Source organism: Bos indicus, chromosome 6, assembly GCF_029378745.1.
Source record: "Bos indicus isolate NIAB-ARS_2022 breed Sahiwal x Tharparkar chromosome 6, NIAB-ARS_B.indTharparkar_mat_pri_1.0, whole genome shotgun sequence".
NCBI lineage: Eukaryota > Metazoa > Chordata > Mammalia > Artiodactyla > Bovidae > Bos > Bos indicus.
This window is the reverse complement of record NC_091765.1, coordinates 50,892,330-50,920,180: the sequence shown is the minus strand read 5'-3', so window position 1 is coordinate 50,920,180 and position 27,851 is coordinate 50,892,330. Positions and strand designations below refer to the sequence as shown.

The 27,851-nt window shown below is 34.2% G+C and overlaps 1 protein-coding gene across 8 annotated transcripts in view; it reads right to left on the bottom strand.

Moving 5' to 3' along the window:
• PCDH7 (protocadherin 7) overlaps positions 1 to 27,851 on the bottom strand; it is a 473,458-nt gene that overhangs the window by 221,036 nt on the left and 224,571 nt on the right. For 3 of the 8 annotated variants that reach the window (XM_070791259.1, XM_070791255.1, XM_019962558.2), the window contains one exon: positions 26,505 to 26,721. The exons of 1 other annotated variant lie outside the window; for it this stretch is intronic. In XM_070791259.1, the coding sequence (XP_070647360.1) occupies positions 26,505 to 26,721 (217 nt within the window). The remainder of the gene's footprint in view (positions 1 to 26,504; positions 26,722 to 27,851) is intronic. 4 more of the 8 variants (XM_070791257.1, XM_070791258.1, XM_070791256.1 and 1 more) reach the window with 2 other exon arrangements.

Genomic DNA, 27,851 nt, shown 5'->3' with positions numbered 1-27,851 from the left:
TGTTTAATTTTAAAAATATTAATTGCCATCACACATATTTTAAAATTTAAGCTCCCCTTCAAAATTAAAAGCCACATATTCTAGTAATATCAAAGTAACAAAGTTATAATTAATTATTCCTACATTTAAATGTTCCTGATTGATTATTTGGGGATCAGCATTTTATCTTTGGAAGAATCAAGTGTGTGAATCTTCCAAGCCAGAAAACAAAAGGGGCCCACATGTTCTTAATTTATGGCAAAAAACTTGAGTCTAGCATGAAACACAGCAGTTTTTGTACATGAGTCCCTAATACCACAAGGATTTTATATACAGTAAGTTCTTCCTTTGATCTTAGGAAGGGTAGGTTATCATGAGGTAATATATTTGGAAATTTGCACCACACTGTGAAAGATACAAAAATAACCAAAGGTGTACGTATGAGAAACTTTGGAAAATAAATACAAAACACAGATGAATGCTCACAGTAGAACTTATCAAGATGTAACAAGTAATATAAAATGATTTTATAAATATCTGAGTTTATAAATAACTAAAACAACTTAGAATGGTAGTCAAAAAGATTAAACAGAAATTTTCGAGTCATAAATTCATAGAGTGGAGAAGAGAGCTTCATGGATTAAGGGAAATAAAAATGAAAGCTATTTTTTTCCTATTTAAGAGGTAGGAGCCAGGATAATAAAATCACCCCTGGTACTAATGGGGTATTTGTTAGGAATATGCTTATAGGCAATCTTATGAGCTAGATTTTTACCTGGCTAGAAAAGGGAAAATGTACAATATGATGCGTGAAAATAAAAAGTAGATAATAAAAAGTAGATAGAAAAATGATCTGTGATTTTACTGAGTAGAATTGGCAATCAAGAATTTGTAAAGAGATTGATTTTCCAAAAGGACAAGAATTTGGTCATGTAGATAAAATGAGAATATCATAGAGAACGCTATGGTTCAGCCCTCTGTGGTTCTGTTCTTAGAAAAATGTATGATAAAAGTAGAAATATGTATACTAACATATTGACACAGAGAACACAATGTCAAGCTGTAGGGCCCAAGAATAAGGCACAAGACTTGCTTCACATCCTCAAAAAAATATAATAATTACATGGGGAACAAAAATAAGGTCAAATTTCTTAGTGTTTTGAAGCTCAAAGCAAAGAAACAAAGGGATGAACTTTGGGAAACGAGACACAGAGCTACTTCTTCAAGACTGTGTCAGATATGGAAAAAGGATAAAGAAACAGTTTGTAGAAAAGGAAACTGATACAGCCTAATGCAACGTGATGAGAAGAAGGTTATTTAGTGTTGGCAAATCAGAAGTCAGTCAAACCAGACAGATTATATGGTGGGACCATATAATATGGTTGGGAACCAACACACCTTGATAAGTAGAAGAGACACATCAAACAACATATAAAATGAGAGCTTAATTAGGCAATGAGACTGCTATTCTCTGCTTGATGACCTTAAACCTTCATCAAAACATCACTTGTCTGATACAAGGATATATGAGAAAAGGCCATTACCATACGGTATAAACATTCCTGGTAACAGTACTGTTGCTGTTGCTAAGTCACTTCAGTCGTGTCCGACTCTGTGCGACCCCATAGACGGCAGCCCACCAGGCTCCTCCGTCCCCGGGATTCTCCAGGCAAGAACACTGGAGTGGGTTGCCTTTCCTTCTCCAATGCATGAAAGTGAAAAGTGAAAGTGAAGTCACTCGGTCCTGATTCTTAGCGACCCCATGGACTGCAGCCTTCCAGGCTCCTCCACCCGTGGGATTTTCCAGGCAAGAGTACTGGAGTGGGGTGCCATTGCCTTCTCCAAACAGTATTGTTATCCTTATCCTATTTGTGAGGTCTATCTTAAAAATACATTTTCTCTAAGAGTTAGCAAATTGATATTTTAGCTCTGATTCTGACCCTAAAATTTTCCCTGAGTCACATATTCATGTGTGCTAAGTCACTTCCATCCTTTCTGATTCTTTGAGACCCCATGAACTGCAGCCTGAATAGGAACAGTCTACCATATTCCAATGAACAGTTCAATTTTCTCTCATTCTCTTTCTTGCTAAGAGTGGCTGGATAGTTATCAAAAGGAAATTTTATTCATCTTAATGCTGGGTGTGTCTTGGCTTCCCCTCCGAGGCTCAGTGGTAAATAATCTGTCAGTAATGCAGATGTGGGTTTGATCGTTAGGTCCAGAAGATCCCCTGAAGAAGCAAATGGCAACCCACTCCAGTATACTTTTCTGGGGAATCCCATGGACAGAGGAGCCTGGCAGGCTACAATCCATGGAGTTGTAAAAGAGTAGGACATGTCTTAGCAACTAACAACAATGGTATTTCTAGGCAGGGCTGGAGCTTGAAGAGGTCAGCTTGGTTGTTGTCGCTAGCTCCTGCAGGGTGGAGTAAGCTGGTACCCTGGTGTATTTTTAAATTTTCTTAACTCCATAAAAACATAATTTTTTTTTGTCTTTTTTTCTCTTTAACTGAAAATGTTCATTGTTTTTATTTAATGAAATAAATTAATCACTACACACTACGTCCTAACAATAAATTTTCATGATGACAATTAGAGTATTGCCATACAAATCTTTACCTGTAATCTATTTTTCTGACAACCTCACTAAAAGTTCAAGATTTTGTTGCACTGAAAACATTTTATTTTATTTTTTTTGAAAACATTTTATAAATCTTCTAGCAAATCTATAATATTCCACTTTATTATTTTCAAATTCCTAATGCTTTACCAATCTGCTAAGAAGTTCTGAGTTTATAGCTACAATAGAGAAGGAAATGGCACCCCACTCCAGTACGCTTGCCTGGAAAATCCTATGGAAGGAGGAGCCTGGTGGGCTACCGGCTATGGGGTCCCACAGAGTCCGACATGACTGAAGCGACTTAGCAGCAGCATCATCCACTGTGTCCTTCATACAAACTAACAAATCAGCTACCCTAGTATCTAAGATATCAGTAATGTTCACTTAGAATTTTAATTAATGTATGATTCACTCAATATAATTAATATTCTAAATTTAGTTTTCCCTACAAAATATATTTTAATGAGGATTTGCTCTTTTTTTTTCTTGACATAGAATTGAGTAAATTTCTAAAACTATGGAAATCTTAAATTCTCACATACAACATTTTTAGTCTCTGCAACTAAAAGTTGTCATATCAATTTGATTATTTAGGTTTGTTCATCAAATATTTAAAGAGTGTTCAATCTTGGCTAGACACGACTTTAATCAGTAGTACTTAAATTTGGATTTCAGGACTCCTCTAGCCTCTTAAAAACTGTTAATGACCCAAAAGTGCTTTTGTTTTTATGTGAGTTTTTTTATGTGACAGGTAAAGATTTGTATGGCAATACTCTAATTGTCATCATGAAAATTTATTGTTAGGATGTAGTGTGTAGTGATTAATTTATTTCATTAAATAAAAATAATGAACATTTTCAGTTAAAGAGAAAAAAAGACAAAAAAATTATGTCTTTATTGAGTTAAGAAATGTGACTACGTCATTGCTGCTGCTGCTGCTGCTGCTAAGTCGCTTCAGTCGTGTCCGACTCTGTGCGACCCTATAGACCGCATCCCACCAGGCTTCCTGTCCCTGGGATTCTCCAGGCAAGAATACTGGAGTGGGTTGCCATTTCCTTCTCCAATGCATGAAAGTGAAAAGTGAAAGTGAAGTCACTCAGTCGTGTCCGACTGTTAGCGACCCCCTGGACTGCAGCCCACCAGGCTCGTCCGTCCATGGGATTTTCCAGGCAAGAGTACTGGAGTGGGGTGCCATACGTCATTGGTAGTCAGTACATTAAAAAATAAAATTGGCATTTTAAAAATTAATTGTAAATGCATTTGAAAATAGCCATAATAAAGTCATTTCTTTTCAAAATAAAATATTTTTTATGAAAAACGATTACCATACTTTATAAAACCAAAAATAAGCTAGAAGAGTGACATTATGATATGATCTAATATAGATTGTGATAGGAAAAGAGCAAAGCTGGATAGGGTCGGTATGGGCTCCACAGAAGAGGTGATACTTGAAGTAAACTTTAAAGAAAGACTTGACTGGATGGATGGAAACATTGGTGCAAGAGGTTAAGACCATTCAAGTGAAAGAAGGGCATGGCTAAACAGAGCATGTTGTAATAGAAAGAATATGGATTTTTTTGTTTATTTGTTTGACGAAGTTTCCTCAGACTCCATCTCAGCTATTTTGGCTGTATGGCTTTGGGTAAATCACCTAAGGTCTGTGAGCCTCTCTTTGCTCTCTTGTGAATCTACAGATTAAGAAGGTCATGAGAATTGAGATGAAAAATGTAAAATATTTTCACGTGTGGCAGTTAAATGGAACTCAGTAATATAATGTGTTTTGTTGCATATTTAAGGACAGCGAATTGGTTATCATGCTGAGAGCATAAAATACTATGAGATGTAGTAGGGAGAATGGAAGTTATAAACAAGAGTGAAAAGGACAGCAGAAAAGAAGAGCTGGTGTGGAGGTTAAAGGCGGGTATGAGTGACTTAAAAAAAGAAACACAGTAATATGAAATGAACTACCTTGGAAACTCCAATGAGAATCACTTCTCATACAGGCCTTAGCAAACCCATAGAAAATCTCGATTTCCACTTGGTGCTCTCCTATCCTTTCCCAGGATTACATACAAATGAACAAACTCAGGTTTTAGAAAAATGAATTACTCCAGTATCATCATAAATATAGAATGAATATGTAAAAAATAAAATGGATGATAAAAAACTTAAGACAAATTTAACCAACCACTTTGCCGCTTACAGAGGTTTAGTTGACCTGAATCTTCCATGTCTCTAAGAAATTAGATTTCAATTAATCTCAGCAATGAATGAATGGTGAATATATAAATAAAAGTATATTTTAAGCCATATGAATAATATATTAAGAATCTGAACTCACAAATGTGATATTCTCAACTTGGAACTGAAAATTAGGAGACTCATAAAGTCTGCAAATTGATTTCAACTTATTTAGAAAACACTTTTATTAAGAGTGTGGTACATAGATAATGTTATGACTTCTCCCCATACCAGTTTATACCATCCAGATGCTATCTTTGATCTTCAAGACTTGATAGAATGTTAAAAAGTATTTCCCAACAAAAAAATATTTTCTGCCGATGCACCTTAGGTCTGACAATTATGGCACAAAAGAAAAAAATATGCTTAGTAGAGAAGCACAGCTTTAAAAGGTAAAATAAACTCTTCATCAAGGTCCAGGTTTAAAATTCTATAAAACACAATAAATATCCTGCCTCATTGTACAGGCACTGGCTGTAGCAATACACCAATGACAGGTAAGAACAATGTGAGTTTTAGATGAGAATGTCTGCAATAATCTATAAAGAATTTAGGACTAGACTATTCTTTTTTTTTACAAAGCATGTTTTACATCAACCCATCATTTTGTCTGATTTCTTCACTACCACAATTCAACCCAGCCTAACTTATCAGAAGAGAAAGCAAAGAAAATAAAGCATTAAACCAAGGTAATAATGGTAATTATGGTTGGACCTTGGACCCAGAGAATATTAATTTATTCTTTAATTAATTCAGCAAATATTTACTGAGCATCTAGTCTATGTCAGGCACTTCCTTAGTAGCTTGAGATAAAAAGAACATAAAAACGTGATCTCAATACTCCAGAAGCACAAGTAAGTAGGATATTTTATAAATAAGTAAATACAACATTTTATTCCACTCAATACACATACAAATAATTCTAAAAATTGTTTTCAGGAGAATTTTGTTGTAAAAAACATATACTGTAAAAATGAGACCAAGCTCTTCACTTTATAACTTTTCACATTCTGACTTTGTAAATATGGGTAGTAAAGCTCTATGTCCAAAAAGATAGGTGTCTAACTCCATGTAGCACTCGTCACCCAGGACTTACAAATGACTGTACTAATGGCTGAAATTAAATATACATGATAAATTTTGACCTTCATTTTCAGGTCTCATGTGCATGTATGTGAAGGCAGGATGTAAGCAGGATGTAAGTTGGTTAAACTTATGGTGGTAACTTTGGAATAAACTATCCCTGTAAAATATCCCTATTCAACCATTCTCCCCTATAGCACTATTTGCATACAGTTTCTTCATTGAAATTTCTCTTTTCTGTACATTTTTTTTCACTACCTCCCCTCTCTTGGTATCAACTACTATATTCTAACTTTGTCAAGTCAAACAACAGTTGTCAATTCTGTGTGAATTTAGCCATATAAATGTAGTTGCTGCTGCTGCCGCTGCTAAGTCGCTTCAGTCATGTGTTACCTACTCACAATTGAGAAACTTTTTTTTTCTTGATCAAGAATGCTTCAGTCTTGAATCAGTTTAGCAGAAGCTACGCTAAGTCATTTTGAGTTTACCTAAATGAAAATGAAAACAAAATGGATGATTTCCTTTGTAAAGTTGAAATAACTCCATTCTGCACAGTTATTTATAATTTTAAACCTCAAGGAATGATTATTCATAGATCTGTGGATTGCAAGGAAAGGAAAACAGTCTGTTCACCCTATCCTTCATTTGGAATCCTTTTCCCACTCTGCAGTTAATGTATTTTAATTTATTTTTAAAAAACAAGTTGTTCTTTGACTATAAAACATCTCAGATGCTTAGTAAAACTTTTTTTGTGTATTATTTTCTTCTCAGCATACTTGTGTACAACCAGAGAGGTAGGCAGCATGTTCTAAGCTGGAATTCAGTGAATACATGAGAACACCTTTTTTCAATGCTGTCATTTAGATTACATGAACTTAAATGCCAACTTTGGGCAATGCTATTCCCTCGAAGCATATATATTGTTTCATTATGGATGTATTAATTCACAGTGTTTTATTTCAAGCCTATAAAATATGGTATCTCTTGAGAAATCTGACAGCTGATAAAACTGCATTAGAATGGTGCATGTGCACATGTTTTCACATTTCCACAAAGTTGCTGATTTCTTCTTACTTGAGTCAGCTGTCTGAATTAGTTGCACAGCATTAAATTTAATAAACAGCATATGGATCTGATAATGTATGAGGAGAACCTGTTCTTTCTCTTCCCTGCCACATATATGCTCTTTTATCTTTCAATTAAGTGATACATTTCCTGGCTAAGTTTATTTTAAGAGTGTTGTGTAAAAAGAAACCAAATCTTTGAAATCTTTGTCTTAGTATAACTGCTGTAGATGTACATATGCACAAAATATGTCACATGCTTTTCCATTTATAGAAATAAAATCTTTAAAATTTTTATATTGTGCACTTAAATTTCTCAAGTCTTTAAAATATTCAGTCAATTAATAGAAGTTCATTGTAAGAAGAAAGTGAAATCACCATTTTTTAAGTTAAAATTTTACTGACAAAATACACTGAATTTCTCAATAGAGTTTCCTTCAAAAACGGTTCAGAAAGTACGATGATAAAAGGTTCCTGAAAGTTCAAGACAAAAGAAATATCTACTTTTTAAAATATGGACCAAAACTACTAAGTTTAATTCCTGGGAGATGAAGAAAGAGTTTGAACATATTTTAATACCCTAAATGCAGATTCAGAGAACTGGTTATAATCCTGAGTCCCTCTTGCCTGCACACCAGAATTCTTCATTCTGAGGTAAACACTGGCCTCAAACTCTAGGCATGTGCTTATCAACCCTGATCTGATTTTCCTCTAACATGAACTCAATTAAACTTCCTACTCTTAAAGGACCTTTCCATTTCTTGTCAGTAAAAGAAACAGGTAAGGAAATACATCAAGAGTAGATAGGTACATGGAAAGTTATATTCTGTGTAAGAGCAATAAGATACTATGTATTCTAAATTTTCCTACATCAAATTTAGATTTGCAAAGCCAGGCCATGTATGATTACAAATGCTGAAGGCAAACCTTTATAGTGGTTCATTCTTTTGAGACTTCAAATTTTAACACCATCCCTTTTTTACAAGGCATTACTAGAATATTCCCCAATGTGTATATTAGATTCCTTTATAGAGACAGTCATGTTCCTACAAGCCATAAATTTAATAAATCACCAGATATATAACTTTCATTCTCACATTTACATTACCAAGTACTTTATGGAGCAATTTTCTTAGTCATAGCAGTGAGACTGTTCAGTGATATAAATAAATAAATAATATTCCAGCAAAACCCCTTAACTCTAAAGGAATGGAATCTCATGAGAATACAATTCACTATTAAAGAGAATTCAGCTATCAGTAGGGTCTATCTTGCATTGCCTCTATGAAAGTTTATTACAAGTAGTATCAGAAGGATTTTATTATAGCAAGCATTGCAGAAGCCAAGGACAGAGTTATGGCTGGGTTCCAGTGAAGAGAGAAAGAGCTTGAAAAGCCTAATATACCACAATACTGAAATTGTTATTATAAATAACTGGTACATTTACATCAGATTATCATATATTTTCAACAGAAACGGCAAATGCCAACCCTGTCAGTATCTGTCTCTGGGTGCGGAGCTTCCTGTTGAGACCTGTTGTGCACTAGCAGAGCCAGGCTTAAGTGCTCCCAAAGGATTTTTCTGTTTATATTATTAAAAAAAATTCCTTGCAAGGAAAATTAGACTTTAAGGTGTAAAGAATATTTTGAAATGATGAAATATTTGACTGGTCCAATGAAATTACTTAAAAGCGATATTTTAAAATACTCCAACTCTAAAATACTCTAACTTTAAAATACTTTAATACAGTTTTTTTAACTTAATCAGCACAATTCCCTAAGCTTATATTATAAAAACGCAAGTACACATCTTATTCTTGGTGGGTGGAAGGGGGTAATGGGGCAGGAGGAAGCAGTAGAAGGCATTAGAAAATTATAGCCTTGAGTTAACTTTATAGTCTTTTGTGGGTTTTTACCTAAAGGGTTATATTGAATTCCAAATTCTCGTATTTAAATAATGAGAGAAAATGTTCCAAATTGTAAAGGCACTTGCTCTACATGTTTTCTATTTGCAATTTAATAAACTTACTTCAATACAGGAGTATTGCTTATTTTTATAATAAAAGTCTTATATGGTAGGAGGCTGTCAAATTTGCAAATGATGAAACTATTGACTTTAATAGAACAGTTCCAAAATAGAGTCTGGAGGCATAGTTTATTATTCAAATTATTTCCAAGAAGTGCTTTAGGCTTCTTAGCCCAACCCATCACGGATGGTGTGTCATGCATGTGTGTGTGCGCGCGTCTGTTTCCTTGGTGAGCAATGCTGAGTCTTCTTAAAATTTGCTCATAAATTTCAGAATGAGTTTCCAAAAATTAAAGTAACTAGGTCAAATTCTCCACATGTTGTACCACCAAATAAAATATCTGTCCTCACAATTGTTTAGGAAGGCACATCAGGTATACAAGTAGATAGTTCATAAAGTCCAATCAATAGGGACACTAGCTAAATGAAGTGCAAAAAATATTATAATGGATCCTTTTGCTCTTTGGAATCAATGGCAGTAATCTTTGTTTAGAAAGAATGTGTGTCTGAGCAATAACATGTACCAATATTTCTCAAGCTGCTAAAATGAAGAGCTCAGAAGCAGGCATCTCTCCATTTAGCTATATTACATTTTCTGTTCTTTTCTTCTCTATTTAGGCAGGAGAACTGCCTTAACCACTTCAGAAATGCCCTACCTTCATCCCAGGAAAGGAAATGAAGGCCTTAGCACTGATGCTAAAATATATATAATAGATACAAATGAGCAGCAGGGGCAGATGGGGACTTTCAGTTACTTTATGACTAGGTCAATTATTAGCAAACTCTACATGCCAGCTTCTCAGTGAAAACAGATGATTTTCACTTAATCCCAAAGTGAAATATGCATTATCTTTTCTGTTATTCCTAAATACATGAACTGATTCTATATATCAAATAAAAAAGCAATATCCTTTTTCAATATGAAAATCAAATTACAACAGCTTAAATGCTAGCACCAATTGAGTTATCAATCTATGTTTGTAAGGCATGTCTTCTCCTGACTACTAAAAAAAATTAATAAACTATACTACTGGAGAATAAAGGACTTGAAAACTCTTTGTACAGATGATATATATGTCCTTTTACTTATTTATGACAGTGGTTTTGAAATTATTTTTCAATTTATTTTAATTTGCTACTGTATCTAAGGAAGCTTCTTATTCTTAAGTACCTTTGAGCAAATTCAATCATATAGATCAGCTGATAGGCATAATCAAAATAAATATCCCTAGAGAGGCAGGGGTTTAAGTTGCAGTTAAAAATATGTGTGTCCCAGTCCTGAAATAGCTATTTTCTAATTCAATTATGCACTATAAAAATTATATTATTTAACAGAGTCTGCTGCTGCTGCTGCTGCTAAGTCACTTCAGTCATGTCTGACTCTGTGCGACCCCATAGATGGCAGCCCACAGGCTCCTCTGTCCCTGGGATTCTCCAGGCAAGAATACTGGAGTGGGTTGCATTTCTTTCTCCAATGCATGAAAGTGAAAAGTGAAAGTGAAGTTGCTCAGTCATGTCCGCCTCTTAGCGATCCCATGGACTGTAGCCTACCAGGCTCCTCCGTCCATGGGATTTTCCAAGCAAGAGTACTGGAGTGGGGTGCCACTACCTTCTCCATTAACACAGTCTAGTAGTTCTGAAAGTAGTGGTATAAGTATATAAATGTTTATCCTATATTTACCCTACAAAGAAGAATATTTGAAAGAAAATTTCTCTAAGAGTTTACAAATTTAGCTTCCTTTTTGCTTATTTTGAAAATTCCAACATTACTGAGACAACATTAAAGTATTAAATAAACTTTAAGTATCTTTTTAATGCTTGCTTTATTGAATGGTGTGCATAATTAAAAAGTTAATTGCTGTGTTCCCACAATCTTTGGGAGTCAAGGGACCAACTCCAGAAGCATGCTTTTAGTGCTGTACTTTCTTATACACACGCATTATTCTACTCAGTGAATTACCTTCCCTACCTAGGCAGAAGGATCCAATGAAGGCGTGTGTGTGTGTGTGTGTGTGTGTGTGTGTGTAGAATGAACTACCAACAAAATATAGGCATAAAGAATATAACTGTCTAGTTTACTCAGTGAGGAAAGCACCTGGTATTAATTCTCACCCTATTTTGGGCAGACTGTATTTCTTTAAGTAACTCATTATATTGAATCTATTTATTATCTTAGTATTTTGAAGGGAAAAATGTATTAACATCTTAATTTTTGTGATATGAACACGACTATTTCACTTATGATCCTAGGTATCAACATTTATGTCAAGCCACAATGTGCAGTAGTTCTTGAAGATGGCACATAATACTACTTTTATGCACTGTGTTTACATAATCACAAAAGTACAGTTTTTTATAATGCATATAAATACAAAGGGGAATCCCCTTAATGTCCTTGAAAAGTAGGTAGTGCATGAAATATTGTTTGCTTCAGATGAGACAAGATCAGTGATTTGGTCAAAACTGCATAATAAAGTAATGCTTATATCATATATTTATAAAATGAAAACTAAATTTTTCCTTCTTAAATACGTTTTAAAATAGAAATGACTATAATGGGTACAAAAGGTTTTCCTGAGCTTTGAATGTAGTAATACAAGTATAGTCTTTAGGGCTTAATAGTAACAAAGCAAGAATAATAAATGATAACAGTTACTATATATTGAACACCTAGTATTATCAGGTATTAATTGTAATTTTACATCTCAGTTACATCATTTATAAAATGCATATATTTCCTTCCTCAGGATAATTCTATGAAGCAAATGAATATAGAGAACCCTCAGGTTATCACTAATATAGTGCAAAAGCATTCATTTATTATTTCAATTTTTCTCACCCTTATTATCATTTATTTTTAGATACTTAATAAAGATACGATTTCATCATTCTTTTTGATGGATAGATTGTCCTCTTTACGTTATATTTGCTCTTTTCTGGTGCTTCTCTCTTTGTGTGTGTGTGACAGGGAGTGAATTAATCTATAATTCATTTGTCTCTGACATTAGACATACTTTGTGATGACTTGGCCCCTTTAAAATCCCTTCAGCCCTTTATGTTTGAGTTGTATTGTAACTGAGGTGTTTCATACTGTGATCTGAACATTATCTCCAAAAACCCATAAAAGTTGATTTCTACATTTATAAATGTATTTGGTTTAATTAGAAGCTTAAAATAATATGTGAATGAGTGTTATGAATTGCTACCTAATTGGCAGAGTCTATCTACATTCTGTGACTGGCAATCATTTTTACAAGGCTTTTCTCACTGCCATGAATTTTTGAGAATTGACTGCAATCTCAGTCTTTTAGGAACCACTTTGCTACTGGGCACTGAATGATCTTTAATAATTATTTGATGACTTCTCTGTGAGTTACTGGTTTCTGTTATTTACTTCTCCTTAACAGTAAATCCAGGAAAATATATGCAGGTCTCTTAAAGACAGAAGCCATGTAGCCACAGAAAATAAATGTGCAACTATTAATATGCTTTCTTTGTCTATGACTTTTACAGAATTTTATTTGTTATAAACACTGGTATTTGTTCACAGTGGATAGAGAAACATGTGTTCCTAGCCTTGAAATGAATAAGGAATTCAAGAGGGGCCAGGAAACCACTTGCCTTAATGGCAAAATACCGGTGAGGCCAGTGAACACTTTTGTAAGCAAGAAAACAATCATGTATTTAATAAATATAAACACTGTGGATCTGATTTAATTTGGGGAAAAAAAGAACTATAGGACTAGAAATAAATTTAAGGTATTTTTTAAAAAATCAACATAGTGAAGCAGTAATCTGATAGAATTTTATTAAATGCTAACTACCTAAACATATGTTTTATGTATATCTGCACAATAACTCTTTAAGACACGGCCATAATTATTATAATTGTTGTTTCCATTTTATAAGGAAGTGAGATATTATGTAAATTTATCTCTATTCCCTTCTTGAAAATGTGATGGAGGTTGAACTAGGACTATAGACTTCTGGCAACAATTCCTTGCAAATGTACCTATTGTACTGCATACCATAACACATCAGAATTAAGTTTAAAAAGGATATTTTAAAACTAAAAATTTATAGAACAGATGTTTCCAAAAAGCATACCCCAAAGAATACAGAAACTTGATAGTCTGAAATGACTCAAATGGTGCCATTTAGTAGAGAAAATGAATTACCTGATCCTCAAAAATGTCACAGGTAAGGCATTAGAAGGGAGAACGTGTGCATGGGATGGTGTGGTTGGGAGAGGCAAAGGAGTAAGGTTATTAGAAGGATAAAATAAAGAAAGTATTAAAATCTCAGGGTCAGTCTGTGGGACAGTCCTCTAATCCTCCTTCAGAAATGAAATGACTGTCAGAGGAGCTCAGAACTTTTCATTAGAGAAAAGAAGAGTAATGTATTTTCCCTGCTATTTTCAAAAACTTAAAACATAAAGACCAGAGGCTAAGTAATCAAGTCAGAAGTCTTGTACTTTGTGCCCTGAAATAAAATGTGGTTACTTGAGAAAAACTCACATGGGAACCTCTAAACCCACAGACAATTGATAGAACTAATTTAATAGCTACTTGATTCTGGGGACATAGATAATACTCAGACATGGACCATGAAGGAAAAACATATGAGTTTGATTTCACAAAAGAGGATAGAAACAGACTGGAGCTGAGATAGGCAAGGATTAGATTTTAGATCTTCATTATTCTAGGAAAAAGAGATGAACCAATGTTGTCCAGGAAACTAGAAGTGCCTCTTAAAATTGAATTCTTAAAGGCTGAGTACAACTGATCACACTGAATAAAGGGTAGTAAGCTTAAGAGGAAAAGAAAAAAAAAACTCTGATAACACATGGTTCTATGTGAACATGTTGCTTTCTAATCACTTGCTCAAAGATATTGTATGATTAACATTGCCTGGACTAAAGTGCAGGGAAAGAATAAGGATTGAGTCCTAAATTCAATTTTCTCAAATACTCATATAATTGAAAATTGAGTTTATTTTAGGCGAGAATTATCTGAGAAATTGTGACTATATAAGTAATGATTTCAAAAATTACATGTCAGTCTGTGAGATGTTTCTGACACAGATTGTTGAGAGGTATTACTTAAAGAGAACAGCAGGTAACTCTGCCCAGTATCCATCAATAAAATTGATGGATAGTTAATGGAATGCTTAGATAATGCAAAGATATCTTACAGAATGGACCAGCAGCAAGGAGGGAAGCAAAATCTGGCCATTTAATCATGCCTATAGTGAGTTCCAGAAAAACATCTATTTCTGTTTTATTGACTATGCCAAAGCCTTGACTGTATGGATCACAATACACTGTGGAAAATTCTGAAAGAGATGGGAATACCAGACCACCTGACCTGCCTCTTGAGAAATTTGTATGCAGGTCAGGAAGCAACAGTTAGAACTGGACATGGAACGACAGACTGGTTCCAAATAGGAAAAGGAGTACGTCAGGGCGTATATTGTCACCCTGCTTATTTAACTTCTATGTAGAGTACATCATGAGAAACGCTGGGCTGGAAGAAGCACAAGCTGGAATCAAGATTGCTGGGAGAAATATCAATAACCTCAGATATGCAGATGACACCACCCTTATGGCAGAAAGTGAAGAGGAACTCAAAAGCCTCTTGATGAAAGTGAAAGTGGAGAGTGAAAAAGTTGGCTTAAAGCTCAACATTCAGAAAACGAAGATCATGGCATCCGGTCCCATCACTTCATGGGAAATAGATGGGGAAACAGTGGAAACAGTGTCAGACTTTATTGTTTTGGGCTCCAAAATCACTGCAGATGGTGACTGCAGCTATGAAATTAAAAGACGCTTACTCCTTGGAAGAAAAGTTATGACCAACCTAGATAGCATATTGAAAAGCAGAGACATTACTTTGCCAACAAAGTTCCGTCTAGTCAAGGCTATGGTTTTTCCAGTGGTCATGTATGGATGTGAGAGTTGGACTGTGAAGAAAGCTGAGTGCCGAAGAACTGATGCTTTTGAACTGTGGTGTTGGAGAAGACTCTTGAGAGTCCCTTGGACTGCAAGGAGATCCAACCAGTCCATTTTGAAGGAGATCAGCTCTGGGATTTCTTTGGAAGGAATGATGCTAAAGCTGAAACTCCAGTACTTTGGCCACCTCATGTGAAGAATTGACTCATTGGAAAAGACTCTGATGCTTTTCCAATGGGGAGGGATTGGGGGCAGGAGGAGAAGGGGTATACAGAGGATGAGATGGCTGGATGGCATCACCAACTCAATGGACGTGAGTATGAGTGAACTCCGGAAGTTGGTGATGGACAGGGAGGCCTGGCATGCTGCGATTCATGAGGTCACAAAGAGTCGGACACGACTGAGCGACTGAACTGAACTGAACTGATAGATGATATTGAGAAAATCATTTGCATATTTTAAATAGAATTTTTCCCTAAGAAATAATCCTAAAGAGAAGAGAAAACAAACAAAAAAAACAATAGAAACAACTACAAGTTAGAGACATGGAATTACAATTAGTACCTTGTATTCTAAAAGAGCCCCTGAATCTAGGGCACCAAAGCAATTTTTTTTCTTAGGAGAAGATCTCAGTCAACCGCAGACATGTTACAACACACCTTATCTGCCTCATTGGGTCTGGATGAAAAAGTTCCTCTTCTGATTTCATCCTCAGCAGGCAATCTTTTAAGAGGTACACTGATTTTCCTTCAGAGAAGGCAATGGCACCCCACTCCAGTACTCTTGCCTGGAAAATCCCATGGACGGAGGAGTCTGGTGGGCTGCAGTCCATGGGGTCGCTAGGAGTCGCATACGACTGAACGACTTCACTTTGACTTTTCAGTTTCATGCACTGGATAAGGAAATGGCAACCCACTCCAGTGTTCTTGCCTGGAGAATCCTAGGGACCGGGGAGCCTGGTGGGCTGCCGTCTATGGGGTCGCACAGAGTTGGACATGACTGAAGTGACTTAGCAGCAGCAGCAGCAGTGATTTTCCTTGGGTCACCTTAGAAATAAAGAATATTGTCTTTGAGACAAAGTGGGGCCTTTCCAATTTCTTCAATGGGATATTTTCCTGTTCAAAATTTAATGAACTAATACACCAGTTTGACATTAAAATCTTGTAATAATGTTTAGAATTTGCTTTGGCTCTGTTCAATTCTGCACACTGATAAAACTGAAACTTGGATCTAGAAAAAATCATCCAGGTGCCACGTAGAGACCTCTCAGTCACCAGACAGGTAGTCTTCTCTTGACACACACTACACTTTCATACCTTCTATTCAATGCTCCAGGACAATGGGAAGCACATATCCCAGGCCTCTAAATACACACGTCTAGAGGTTTTTGATGAGAAAAATAAATGTATGCATGATTAAATAGATGCTGAATTTTTATTGGGAAATTATTATGCAGCAGTTACTTAGATAATCTTGGGATGGAAGACTAGTTTTATTAATGTAGTCCCTATGTATAATTCCTACTAAGCAATGATGAACACAGAGAAGGGAGAATACATTTATGTGACATTGATAGTTGTCCTTTCTTAGACAAAAAACATCAAAAGTGACATCTGCCTAGCAAATCATTGTTAGTAAGTCTTCACACGTAATACATTGGAAGGCAGTTCTTCCCTTGCATGGTGTACTAGCTGTGGTAAGCATATTTGACACGGGATTTCTGTGACTGGAACTGAACAGTCATTTACTGTACAATTTGAATTTATTTCTTGTGCAAATTCTATTTCATTATTGTCTGTTTCGAAGCTTATCTATTTGTGTAAGGCCACTAACAATTGATAGCACTATGATAGTGTCAGGAATTCTATAATCACAAAATAAAAATGTTTGACGATAACTAAAAATGTTTGATATCAATTATTGGATCTCACCAAAAATGCAGTTAGATATTATTTTAATTTCAAGTCAGTGAGATGGACAAATGGTGACCTAGTATAAAATAAAGCATAGAAGTTATATGTGAGGCCAAAATTCACTTAAAAGAGTAATTATTATATCTCAAGGAAAGATAACAAAAGCTATTATTACAGAAATTTCAGACACTGTTGTACTTTTGGAAAATTTTGTAGAAACAGCAACAAAAATTATGAACACAGCATAAATTATAAGTTGGTTAGAAATTTATTAAGATTGATATAGAGGGATGCAACCATGCCCCTGTCTCTGACAAAGACTTTATAATGGACTTGCTGACCTGGGGGAAATAATTGTTGAATATGCTCTTACATGGCATCTCCTGGTCTTTGGCTTTCTCAGTTGTCTCACTTCTGTTGAATCTCTATCAGCAACACTGGGCTCCAAGTCCATATAACAAAATTCAACAAAGTTTTTAAACATCTATGTGTAGGATTCTAGATGTACAACCCTAATTCTAAATTTCTCCTTAGCTTGCCGTGCTTTGTTTGGTTTTACTTTTTTTATTTTAAAATATCCTCAGTCACCTTTACTGAAACTTATTTCTCTATTATTCTCTTATATTTCAGTATTTTTTCAGATTCTGTGTTGGGTATGATCTCTTTTATCTGGTGTCAATTACTTGATGGTCACATCTATTCCCCACGTTTCATAATCATCAGGGTGCCAATAACTCTTAAAGTTGTATTTCTGCTATTGATTTCTACTCCCAAGTTTCTGGTGTACATTTTCAATAGGCTGCTAGATGTCATTTGAGTTTTTCAAAGGTACCTTAAATCCAACATGTCTTAATCAAGCTTGTCCTCCTGGAAAGGTGCTATTCCTTCCACTTTTCCCACTTTTCCCAACTTGGAAATAGCACCCCTGTTTTCCCTATAACCTTACTCACTCACATTTCCATTTATCAAATTCCTACGCACCCATCCTTTAAAGTTTGGCTAAAGTTTTTCATATCCCCGATTCATATCCTCCTCTAATTCTCGTAACATTTATTCCTTTCACCTAGAGCTTCTCATGACTTTACTTTTAAAAATCTAATTCTGCACATACCTTTATCCATCACAATATTTGACACGTAGAAGGCAAAGAGAATGTCTCATTTACCTTAGGATCCTTCATGGGAATTTGAGTAAATGTTCAAGAAATAATTATTGAACTTAAATTCTCATAATACTCTAAATTCACTGTTCATTGTATAAAATTTCAGCTATGGCTGTGATGACCTTTTACTGCAAAAGCTGGGTTGGTGAAATGCAACTTCATACTGAATAGAAACAATAATTCAGTATAGAGCACTATGGCTCTCAGGAAGCACACCAGTCAGATTATAGGTGGGTCCTCCAATGACCTCATCAATGGAAATGCTGAGCATTTCAGAGCAGAAATAAAGTCATAGAAGATGTATTTCTCAAAGAAAATGAATGAGTAGATGATTTTCATACATAGGATACTGTTCTATTTTTTATTACCAAACATATTTTTGCACTCCTTGGAGATTTGTTTTAAATTACTATATCAAATCTTAGTTTCTGTTGTGATTATCACATTTTAGCAGCTATCTTTTTTAAAGGATTTTAATTTAAATGTGCATGTATTTCATTTTTTTTCACTTTGTAATGAATTTATTCTTTCTGGATCAGTGATCAGAAGGCATACAAAATAATGAGACTGATGTCAAAAAATATATATCTGCATAAATTAAGTAAAACTTAATCAGAAACAAGATTTTAAAACAAGGCAGCCTATTATCTATATTTCAGATAGAAAGTGAATGTGACATAAAGACAAATATCCAAAAACTTAACTGGAACCTTGAGATATCAATTACACAAAAAATAACAACCACAACTCAAGGAATGAATTGGGTTTTCAAAAAAACAAGCCTAATCAGTCTACTCTAATCTAATCATCTGATTTGAGTAATACAAATTGTTTTCTGAAAAAAAAATCACAAGAACTTCAAAAGATTATTTACAGGATCTTATTAAGCTTGAAAAGCCTTATTTAAAGTACACGTATTTTTAGCAACTGTCCACATTTATGAGCAGGGAAAGAAAAGAGACATAAAAGTAATTTGTTCTGTAGATGAGATCTAGATTTACCATATGCTGATAATTTCTATCAATGATAAATTCTGGAGTTTTGGAACTAATTATGAAGAATTTAATTTCTTGTAGTTTGACATGAAGCTTCCAGGCCAATAAAGTATTTATTTTTAAATTATGTAGAAGACAGGTAGGTAAAAAGAGAAGATAGAATGCAAATAACTTTTGGCCTTCTTCCAGTCCAAGATATTATTTATAAAATATAAAAATTTCAATAAGTGCATTTATAATTGTTTCATCTGAATACTTTTCTACTCCATTCTCTGTACAGCATACCATTCTGAGCTTCTCTGAGCTTTCTCCTTTTCACATCATAGTGAAGCTACTGAAATCAGGGTTGTATATCTCCAACCTGAAGATGCCTGCCACAAAAAGCAGAGATTCTTTCTCATTCTCTTCTACTTCCTCAGAAAGTCTTGGCCATGTTTTACTTTTTATACATGCTTGTTGGGTCAAAATGAGTAACCACAGCTTTGTCATTATGTAATTAACCCTTATTAAACGAGAGACAAGGAGGATATTACTCTGTTTTGCTTTACTTAAGAAGAGAATGCTTTTCTTAAAAAACAAAACAAAATAAAACAAAACAAAAAAACCTGCAATAGAAGTAACAATAGTGACTTCCTTAACCTAAAAGAGGAATGAGATGAAACAAAGTCTCTATAAGTGGACTGACCTCTGAGATTGAGAGCTAGCTACACTTTAAGAGTCAGGTTCCAGAGTACCTTTAATCACCCAGAGGATGCTTAAAGTGTCATCACATTTCAGCAACATCAAGTATTTTATACATAACTCAAGGGGAAAAATCATAGGAAAAATAGAAATATATACAATGTATAAGCAAAAACGAATACAATATGGGGTTATAGCTTAACTTAATAAGGACCTAAACACAGAATTCATTATCTAACAAGTGTGCTGAAATTCAGATAAGCAAATGCTTTGAGAGTCTGGAGGCAACAAGCCCACTAACTGACCTCCAAAGTCACTTTGAGAGTTGATGAGAGCTCATTCCCTCCTCAAATGTCATAAAGGTTCAGCAGAGTGATCCAGTTTTAAAAGACAAAATTAGAATAAAAAGGGTAATATAGTCACACATTTTATCAGTGTTAATTATTAATACTGAGATTAAAAAGAAAGGGCTGAAGTTCGGTAAGCATACTAATTGGATACTTTTCAGTTCGTTTTCTCTGTCGATTTGAATATTTTGAAGCAGTTAAAAAGGAAGTATATACCTGCAGAATAATGCATTCAACTGGAAAACTGGTTGTTTTACATTTCAAAATGTAAAAACACTTAAAAAAGAGATTAGAGAATACAGGAAGATAATGACTTCTCACTTTGATTGACAGAGAGCACAAAAAATTGGATTCATTTGATACCAAAGGATAGATTTTACTTTCCCCTCTTTTAAGATCCTTGAGATGTTTAAATGTTACTGCTCCTTGGTATCCCACAAAAATTAGAAATTAACTGGGAAGTATTAAAGGTGAGAATATCATTCTTACCAGTCATTTCAGAATGCTATATTTGTGAGACTAAGTATTTTTGATGCTTTCATGATTAAGCCTTTGTATCATGTCAAATCTACCTAAAGTTAATAATAATCATAATTATTTTATTATTACTATTTAAGTAATAGTACTAAATAGTCCTATCACTAATATAGTAAAATTATTGGTACTCATTATTTATTTATACTTTATTCAGTGCTACTATCTCATTTAGTGTCCTCCACTACTCTATGATTTATTATTGGAGAAAGTGGGACTATGAGATGTCAGAAAATTACACTGTTAGTAAAAGGGGAAATCAGAATTTAACCAATGTTAATTAGACTAATACTTTGGCCATCTGAGGCGAAGATCTGACTCATTGGAAAAGACCTTGATGCTAGGAAAGACTGAGGTCAGGAGGAAAAGGAGGTGACAGAGGATGAGATGGTTAGATGGCATCATCAACTCAATGAACATGAGTGTGAGCAAACCCCCAGAGACAGTGAAGGACAGGGATGTCTGGCAGGCTGCAGTCCACGGGGCTGCAAAGAGTCAGGCACAACTGAATGATTGAACAACAACAAATAGATCAATGTCATTTAATTAACACTGTTAATGTTAATTGTCCCTAGATTTCAAGACTGTTTTTTAAGCCAGTACATTCTACTACATTACATATGTAATATAGGACATTGTCTATAGGACAATGTCTTCTTTAGATTCTTTTAGATTATGTTGCTCATTACTGGAAAGCTAGAAAGCTGCTGCAGCATACATCTTGATTGGCTGAGACTGCATAGAGATAATCTCTATTATCACTTTCCCTCTGATGCTGGGAGGGATTGGGGACAGGAGGAGAAGGGGACAACAGAGGCTGGATGGCATCACTGACTCGATGGACGTCAGTCTGGGTGAACTCCGGGAGTTGGTGATGGACAGGAGGCTTGGCGTGCTGCGATTCATGGGGTTGCAAAGAGTCGGACACGACTGAGCGACTGAACTTAACTGAACTGAATCACTATGAAAAAGGAGGAGTAAATAGAACCCTCCAGAAGTGAAAGGTGTGTGGACTTGGGGATACTTGGGAGGTACAGAATTTTACTGATGGCTAGGAATGTAAAAAATACAGTCAGACACTGGTAACTAGACAGAGTGAAATGCTAAACCAAGAAAATGAATCCTTTTCAAGGTATATTAGTCTCTTCCCCCGCCCTCCCCACACACACAAAAGTTGCAGGGCATTTGTTTTGTGGTATTATGAATATGTTATTAACAAGAATGTGAACTTCTTTGGGAGACTGGAAGAGACAACGTCAATTCAATCTAAATGAAAACAGCAAAAATCAACAATTTCTAGAGGACAGTATCTTACAGATGAGTGCTGAAAATTGGGTAGGTAAAAGAAAAGTAGAAAGTAAAGGGTCCTTTATCTTACACAAGGGTATGAGTTTAGTGTCTATTCTCGTTGCCCTTGGTCATAAAAAAAAACGGTGCTTCATTCCCAAATGACATTTCAAATATACTGTTATTTAGTTCTGAAATCAATGTGAAAAGTCCATGGCAGATACAGAAAGGGTTCACAGTCAAATGCACCATGCTTCAACCCTCAAGAACAATGTGCTCTAAACACTAAAGCATGTGGAGTGAGGAGAATGAATAAAACAATTATGCCTAGCTTATACATAGATTATAAAAATTATGGAAGTGGGAAATTTAAAAAATTAATATATTAAAAACCAAAATTATCTTTAAATATTTGAGAAAATCAAGAGGCATAAAATTAATTAGGCAGTTAGAATGGGCAAATTTCTGACCATTTAACTTTTAAAAATCTGCTTTATGGATCAACAGCTATTTTCTTACTTTGATTTATTTCTATGTTATACTATCTCAAAGTTTAACTAGAGGAAAACACATACTGTTTTGTACCTTTTGTTCACTCTTACTCTGACCGAAGTTTACACCGTCAGGTAAGAAAGTAAATGTGTTTATTCTATTATGAGATCACTTAGTCATAATTAATGGCTTTGAAGGCACTGTATCCAGAGCCAGATCAGACCTATAAATGCCTCTTGGACAGTGCAATTTGGGGAGACTCCAAAACTGTCTCCCATATTGACATACTGTTGGACCAACTTTTTCATCTACGTAGACAGAAATCATGCATTTGACCCTTTTCATTTATTTGATTTATGTAATACATTCATTATCTACTACTACAATGCACATATGTTATATGGGTTGTGAGGAAGGCCCTAGAATTACTTCTGATTGGCCCATATTACAGTACATATTATCAAATTCACTCACCATCCCACTAAGAGATCCAAAGTTCTCTTTCTGTTCAGAAGAATAAAATACATAAGAAAAATTGGATGTAAGAAAATAACTGCAGTTTATTGGATCTGTGTATGGTTTTACAGTTAATTTACCTATTTGCTGTATAGATGATAGAAACAGACCCTAAAGAAGTAAATGACCTACCCAATCCGAAACGGAAGTTATGATTAGAGGTTAAGTTGGGTATTTTCCATATTTGAGTTGTTAAACTCATCATGTGATAATGAGATACATAGTTAAAACAAACTAGCCTTGAAAATATGATTCAGGAGGGCTTTTGAAAGAATAAGTTGGGCAGGGTAGGCTTAAACTCATAAGCCCCATTCTAAGAGAAAGTCTGAAGACTACTACTAATAAGGAGAAGAGCAAACCTTTGTATAATCAATGGTTGCCTTGAATGTGATCGTGCTTTTAGGCCTAATATCTGGTTTTCACTTGACTTATTAAATTATTTTATCAATAAAGTTCTTTATCGCTACTTAACTTCCCACCATGGATTCCATATTTTAAAATATGTAATTCCACTAAGCATATTATAATGAAATAGCAACCAATTTCTCCAATCTTATCAAAGGATCAGCATGAAATAATCCTAATAATATTAAGTTAAAGAAAAATATGTTAGTGGTATTTTTCATTAATGAATGCATAATTCATGATGGTTTTCTTAAAAATATTTTTATGTATAACTTTCAATATTCCTTTCCAGAAACTCATGAGATACAAGTACCCCAGGTTTGAAATCATGAAAATGGTGGGTTTCATTTTAATGAATAAATTCTGGTTTCAAAAAATTATGTTTATTTTTACACTGTATTATTTTACCTAAGCTAATAAGAAAATAAAGCTTCATCATCATTTGGCACTAATGTGGTTTGGAATATAGTGTAAAGCTTGTTAAAAAGAGAACTAACCCATAAGCCCTTAATAAAATTTTGTTATGCTAAAGTATAGAAGGCAGAGATAAAAGCTTTTGTAAAACATGAGTGCATTTCACTATCCATGTACTGAAATTTTCCTGTATTTTGGTTATTTCCTTACTACAGCATCTATGACTATTTTTATCATTAGCTGTACCAACTTATACCCAGTTTCCATCATCACACTGGAATATTATAAAGTTATTGCACTGGAAATTATCTCCTAAACTTTACAATGAAAGTTAATCCAAGGAATTAGTTATAATAGCATTGTTTCTAATAGGTTAAAATTCTTATAGGTTAAAATTAAAAATTCAAAACGTTTGAGGTAATAATAGTTAGGAACTAGGACAGCTTCCAAAATGGTATTTTCATGTAAAATCCAATACAAATCCTGATTAAAACCTAACCAAGCAAAACACTGCAGATTACCTGGATTCCAATTAAATGTGACAAATGAATATTTGACAGGTTTCAATTCCAATTCTATTTATGTCAGGATGATCCATTAATATTGAAGATGAAACTACCAGAACTCAAGCAATACAACTACACTTTATGACTAGATAATAGTCTGAAAACGAACACAACGGAACTCTTAAATGTCAACTGCTACATTTGGATCACCCAACGTGAATCACATCTCTTCTGTCATTACCTATAGATCAGGGCTAACATGAATCACACTGAGCAGATGACAAATGGTTATATAAACTCCAAATTTCAAGTGTCAGTCACATAAAATCAGGAAAAATCAGTTACATGATTATGTTCCTTGGCTGTTGACAAGACTGAAAACATAGTTATAAATAATAACTAAAAGTCTTTGAGAAATGTTTCTCAGTCAACTTGCTAGCCTTTAACAAGCTCATCTTTTAAGTTTTCCAAGATACGTATGTTTCCTAAAAAGTAACCACTGTGTATTTGTCATATATAATATGTTTATTATTCATTATTTCTTTCTTATTTTAGTGGCACTGAATTCCTTAAACTCAGAAAAGATAAAATGACATTAAAATATGACTGTAATGCCAATGATAATTGATACCCCCAAAATAAAGACTTAATTATACTGTACGTTGTGAGAAAAGTACTTTTAAAAATACATATAAAATTATACGATATCATCAAAAGGTAATAAAGATATAGTAAAGCCCTTAAAGTAAATGAATCCTGCCTTCATAGAGAGTGTGTATGTGTAGGTGTGTGTATATATAAAACATTTTGTGGCATTTTTACTTTAATTTTTACTTTTGTACAAAGATTTGAAACATATTTGCCTTAAATATACATTCATCAGCATTGCAGTTCATATATATCAAAGTTGTATTTAAAATTGCATTTAAAAAAATCTAAAAAAAAAGGTGAATTCTTAAAAACCATATCAAACTCCCATCCACATAAGCACACACTGCCATACACACAGATAAGCATGCCTTTATAGCCATAAGGCAAAATGCCATTTAATATCTGGATAATTAATCAAGAAGGATTTCAATCAGCAGACCCTGAATCATATCTACTTAGCCAGATAACAGTGTGGAAAAATAACTATTTTACATGACTTAGTTTAGCAATAATTTGATTTGGAGTTATGTATGATACATTACTCTCTAATGCTAGATTTTAATATTCATACGTAAGCTTCCAGAAGAAAAGACTTTTTCCCGCAGTAATAGGTTCTATTTACATATTGTCACTCAAGAAACTGGTATATAACAAAAAGTTAAAATTTCTTATTTCACTTGGGGGATGGAATGGTGAAAGACATAAATTTACTTCAAGGTTTCACTAGAGATAAAAATGTGTGTGATTCCTCTTCCTCTCTCTGCATATAACCAAATTTCTTCTTATATATGAAATAGTAAAGTTAGCAAGAACGTCACCACTCCATTATTTGACATAAATCTATTCTTCAGGCATTTACTTACAACCTTTGGGAACAGAAACAAATGTGAAAAGTGTCATAAGCACTACTTGCAATCTAACACTGTAGCTTAAAGGTAAGTGTACACAGGCTGATTGTGGTAATTAGGAGAATCATCTCACAACAGAATAAGAATATAGGGTGCTATAATCTTCCTTCCTCCCTTTCCCTTGCAAAAAAAAGAAGAAAAAAAAAAGAGAGAGAGAGAAACCTTATAATTAAATGAGAGGGGAGTTCTAATAGCATTTACAGTCTATTTTGGAGAATAGTATGATACTGTTCTCCTCCTTTGACTCCATTTCTGTTATCACTTGAAAAGGAGAGGTCTGAAAATGCTTTTCTAAATACCTAGGAGACGAAAGAACAGAGCCAGGTGTGTCTATTGTCATTTCCTTTTACCAAGACTGGACACTTACAATTGAAGAAATAGTTGCATGACGAAAATGAATAGAAGAAAACAGTGACACAAGACCTTTCTCAGTGGCTATAGTTTAGGTATTACACTAGTTTAGTTTTTCCCATAACAGGTACTACTCTGATTTATTTGTAAAGGTGTTTATTTCTGACAGGCTGGTTTAAAATGATGGAGCAAGGTCAGTGAATTTAATCTAGAGAATTATGTTCCTTTATTTGGCATTTCTATACTTTAGCAAATATTGATTATTTCAAAGAAAACAGGTTTGGTGTCGGCTATTTTATTTTGATTTTAGACTGACCTTCAAGAGCCTACTTATTACGGCTCCCTAGCGTGAGTGTGTGTGGGTGTTGTGTTGGCCCCTACCATTTTCCATATGCTCTGCCTCACCAACACTGCCATCCGGCGTGGTCCTTTCATAGTTGTCCTCTGGGAGTGGAAGGGCACCCAGTCTTGGCCCTGATGAACTCTTACTGCTTGGTGTTTCTGACTCCTCCAGCCCGCTGTCATAGCAACTCTGCAGTGACCCCTGATGTGGGTCCTGAGGCTGACTCACAACAGAAAACGTCACTCTACGAAATGGCTGTAAGAGAAAAGATTCTGAATGTCACTAAGGTATAAGATTGTAAATGATCTTATTTAAAAAATACATAAATTACATACATTAAGGTTGACGGACAACTAATTCAATACAGAATAAGTTAATATGATAATGCTGAAATTTATTTGCTTAACTCTGTTTTCTGAGGCAATACATAGAGCTTAGATTTTATTATGGAAAAACTGAATATTCCTTTCTGTAACAGAGATAAGAAAACAGCAATGTTACTGAAACACACATTTAAATTTGATATGGTACTTCCACACAGTCATCACTTTTCTATTCTGAAGTCTTCACTTCAAATATGTTTTTCACAAACAGACTCCTTATAAAAACAAAGGTCAGTGATTTTGGAAAGCAATAACTATAGAACTAATCCATCGTAAGAAGACTATTTTTAAATACTTTGTCCTTAGAGCAGATGGTTTAAAATCAAGTGTTCTGGGAATTGACTTCAACTATTAAAGGTACAGCTGATAAATAAGAATTCGGATGAAGTACTAACATATTGGAATACATTTCTTACTTCATTCATATTAAAAATATTACCTACTGACCCTAAAAGTGTAAGGGTAGTATTGAAATAACAGACAAGACTTTCATTAACCAGAGAATTTAAAATAAACTAAAAAAGTTGAATTCTATGTATTTTTACTACAACTAATTCACAATTTGCTCAAAAAAGTAACATCATATACCATTTTTAAGTAGTATTTAAAGTACTGAAAATATTACCCATTGGACATCACAATATAATATGTTACTAATGTTGGCTGAATAGAATACTTACTATATATGGATTTTAAAGGTTATCATAACTACATAATAAAACAGAAACATTTTAGGCTCATTAAGGGAACAAATTAATGCCATACATTGTCAGGGATATATGTACACATAATATTTTGGGGTAGAACCAATATAAAAGGTTCTATAATATCTCTCGTATTATTCTCGGCAAATTGTATTCATTACCTTCTTATATGACTTGAAAGTGGTATAAATGTACAGATTTTTGAACCTATACCTCAGACTGGTTTTTTCTAATATAAAGATAAAACTAATATTGCCAGAATAATGAGAAAGATAACAAACCTTTTCTGCACTTTTAC